This window comes from Physeter macrocephalus, chromosome 2, assembly GCF_002837175.3.
Source record: "Physeter macrocephalus isolate SW-GA chromosome 2, ASM283717v5, whole genome shotgun sequence".
In the NCBI taxonomy this organism is placed as follows: Eukaryota; Metazoa; Chordata; class Mammalia; order Artiodactyla; family Physeteridae; genus Physeter; species Physeter macrocephalus.
Genome location: NC_041215.1, coordinates 110089953 through 110092486, shown reverse-complemented (window position 1 = coordinate 110092486; position 2534 = coordinate 110089953). Strand labels below are relative to the sequence as shown.

Genomic DNA, 2534 nt, shown 5'->3' with positions numbered 1-2534 from the left:
ATGGCCTCTGAGCCTGCGCGTCCGGAGCCTGTGCTCTGCAACGGGAGAGGCCACACAGTGAGAGGCCCGCATACGGCAAAAAATAAAAATTAAAAAAATAATTGCGGTGGATTATCTGGCTTTATGGGTCAGCTAATAATATTTTTTGTTACTGAGGTTAAAACAAACTAGATATTTAAAGGTTCTACAATATCGGGAAAAGACTGATCTATAACTATTACTGTTAATTGCTATTTTAATAGATTTTTTACAGGAACATATAACAGTTCTCACAATCAAATGTACAATTGCAAAAATTATTATTTATGCTTCAGTTTTCCACTAGTGCATAAATAGTTACTACCACCCAAACAGCCCTTGCTGCAAGCTTTAGAAGCACATTGGTTGAAACAACACCAAAAAAGGAACAAAAACAGTATGAATAAGGCTGTTATTCTCAGCTTACAGTGATTTATTCACCCTCTTTCTAATTCTATAAAGGATATTTTTTTCTAGTGCCCCTGGAGAAGACTGCATTTGAATACCATATTTACTTCAGTGAAAAATCTCTAAATTTGTAGGAAGTTCCAGATTTCTAAAAATTAATTACTCAGCTTGCTGGAAGTTAATTACTTATTTGCAATTTGTTCAAAAAAACAAGGAAGAGTGAATTTGCAAACCAGCTGATTTTTCTACCATTTATCCATCAACTAAGTAAGTACATCTCAAGGAGTCCTTCTCATTTACATGAAAGCAATTAGTTTTTGTTTCTGTTTTTGTTTTTCTATTTAAAAGGGGCAAGAGCTTGAGTGCTGTGAGCCTTCCCCAGGCTTATATTCAAATCTTCCCAATTCCATAGCAAGTGAACACAGGTTATGACTACCAATGTTCAGCCTAACTGAAAAAAAATAATGTTAATTTGGGGGCATCCCTTTATACCTTGATATTGTATTTTAGGGATCATGTCTTTTCCTACTTGTCTTTCTGATTCTTCTTCGCTGCTGTTGAAGTATGAAGATGACAACAATATGTTGAGAAAAACAGCTACTGCAAATTACAAAAGGAAGTGCTATCTATCTTCCTATCACTTGCGTGCTCTTTGGGCTCACCCCTGAGGAGGCTATGTGTGGCAATGGATTCCCCTAAAACCATTTCCCTCTTCCTCACAATTCAGCACATTCATACTTGAATGATCCTTTCAAAAGACATGGGACCTGGGGTTGACCACCTTTTTCTCTCCCTGTGTGCTGTGGATGCACTGCTGAGATCTTCTCTTCCGCTCCAGCCAATTGCCTCCTTCCTAAGCCATGGTTTCTGGAGAGGACACAGTCCACATAGATGTCCCAGAAGAGTTGGGCCAGATCCCAAAACAATGCCCCATGCTGCAAGTTCTCAGATGACTTCAGGTAGATCATAAAATCCCAGAAACCTGAAACAGTGTTGGAAATTCGAGGCTTCTGCATTTCTAGGAGGAGTACTGAAGAAGATTCCCAGCACTGAGGATCAGGTTGGTTAAGAGCCAGCAGATCTGTCTGGCTGTGACAGAAGAAAGGAGACACGCAGCACATTCCCACAATGAGCAGGGAGCAGGTGAGACTCAAGGGGCGATAGATCCCGCCTCTGTTCCCAGGATCGGCCATGGCCTTGAAACTGCACAAGATGGAAATATTTCATATGAGTTCCTGCCTGTACTCCACTCAGTAAAGAAAATAATTATGCCTTTAAGAGCCTTGGTGCCAGCAAAGGAAACATACCATCATCTCTGGGAAAAGTCTTATCCTACCTCCCATCTCTCAAGCCCCAGTCTATCTAAAATGATGCATTGTCAAGCCGGGTAGTACAAAACCAAGATGTTTAGACTAAGAAAGATTTATTCCTAAGATGTGCTCTTTTGTAAGATAAATAAGTAAACTTGTTTTTCCCTAGTACAGAGAAATATAGTTTAAAAGGGTATTAAGTGAAATTTTTCAGTCTTGCTACATGGCTTTTATTATTCTATAATTGCATAATTTAGCCTAGCTATCCTAAACCAGGACTCCCATGCAATTAAGAATTTGAACCTATTTTACCCTTGGATGCTTTCCTATTATGGTTCCTTTTATTATTAAAAAAGGCATAAGAATTGTAAAATGTTATAAATAAAAATAAACACAAGATAGTGTGATAAAAGTATGGGAACCAAGGTATATTCAACCCATTAGAGTAGAATTAATAAACATTTTACAAACACCTAAAATGTTCTGCAATTCTGGCATAATTTTCATAAAGATGATCTTTTCTCATTTTTCTCATCTTGCTATAAATCTCAAGAATTTTAACAAAAATTATTTGCCTCTCATTCAACTTTTCTGGCTTTCACAGCCGGTTGCAATAAAACCAAGACATCCATATACACTTTGAAATTATTATGTTACACTTCAGACAAGTCCAATGAGAAATGATGTACTTAAAATAATAACAAACCAATTTTTTTCCCAGAAAAAAAAGGTTTACCTGAATCTTCACAAATGTATATGATATACAAAATGTATATTACACTTAAATAACTCTAGTGT

General features: G+C 37.0%; 1 protein-coding gene across 1 annotated transcript in view; it reads right to left on the bottom strand.

The window, feature by feature from the left end:
• Nucleotides 1-1619, bottom strand: part of FAM237A (family with sequence similarity 237 member A) — a 4699-nt gene extending 3080 nt beyond the window's left edge. Inside the window, exon 1 of the mRNA XM_007111639.1 lies at nt 1208-1619. Within this exon, the coding sequence (XP_007111701.1) occupies nt 1208-1619 (412 nt within the window). The remainder of the gene's footprint in view (nt 1-1207) is intronic.
• Nucleotides 1620-2534: the final 915 nt, after the last annotated feature.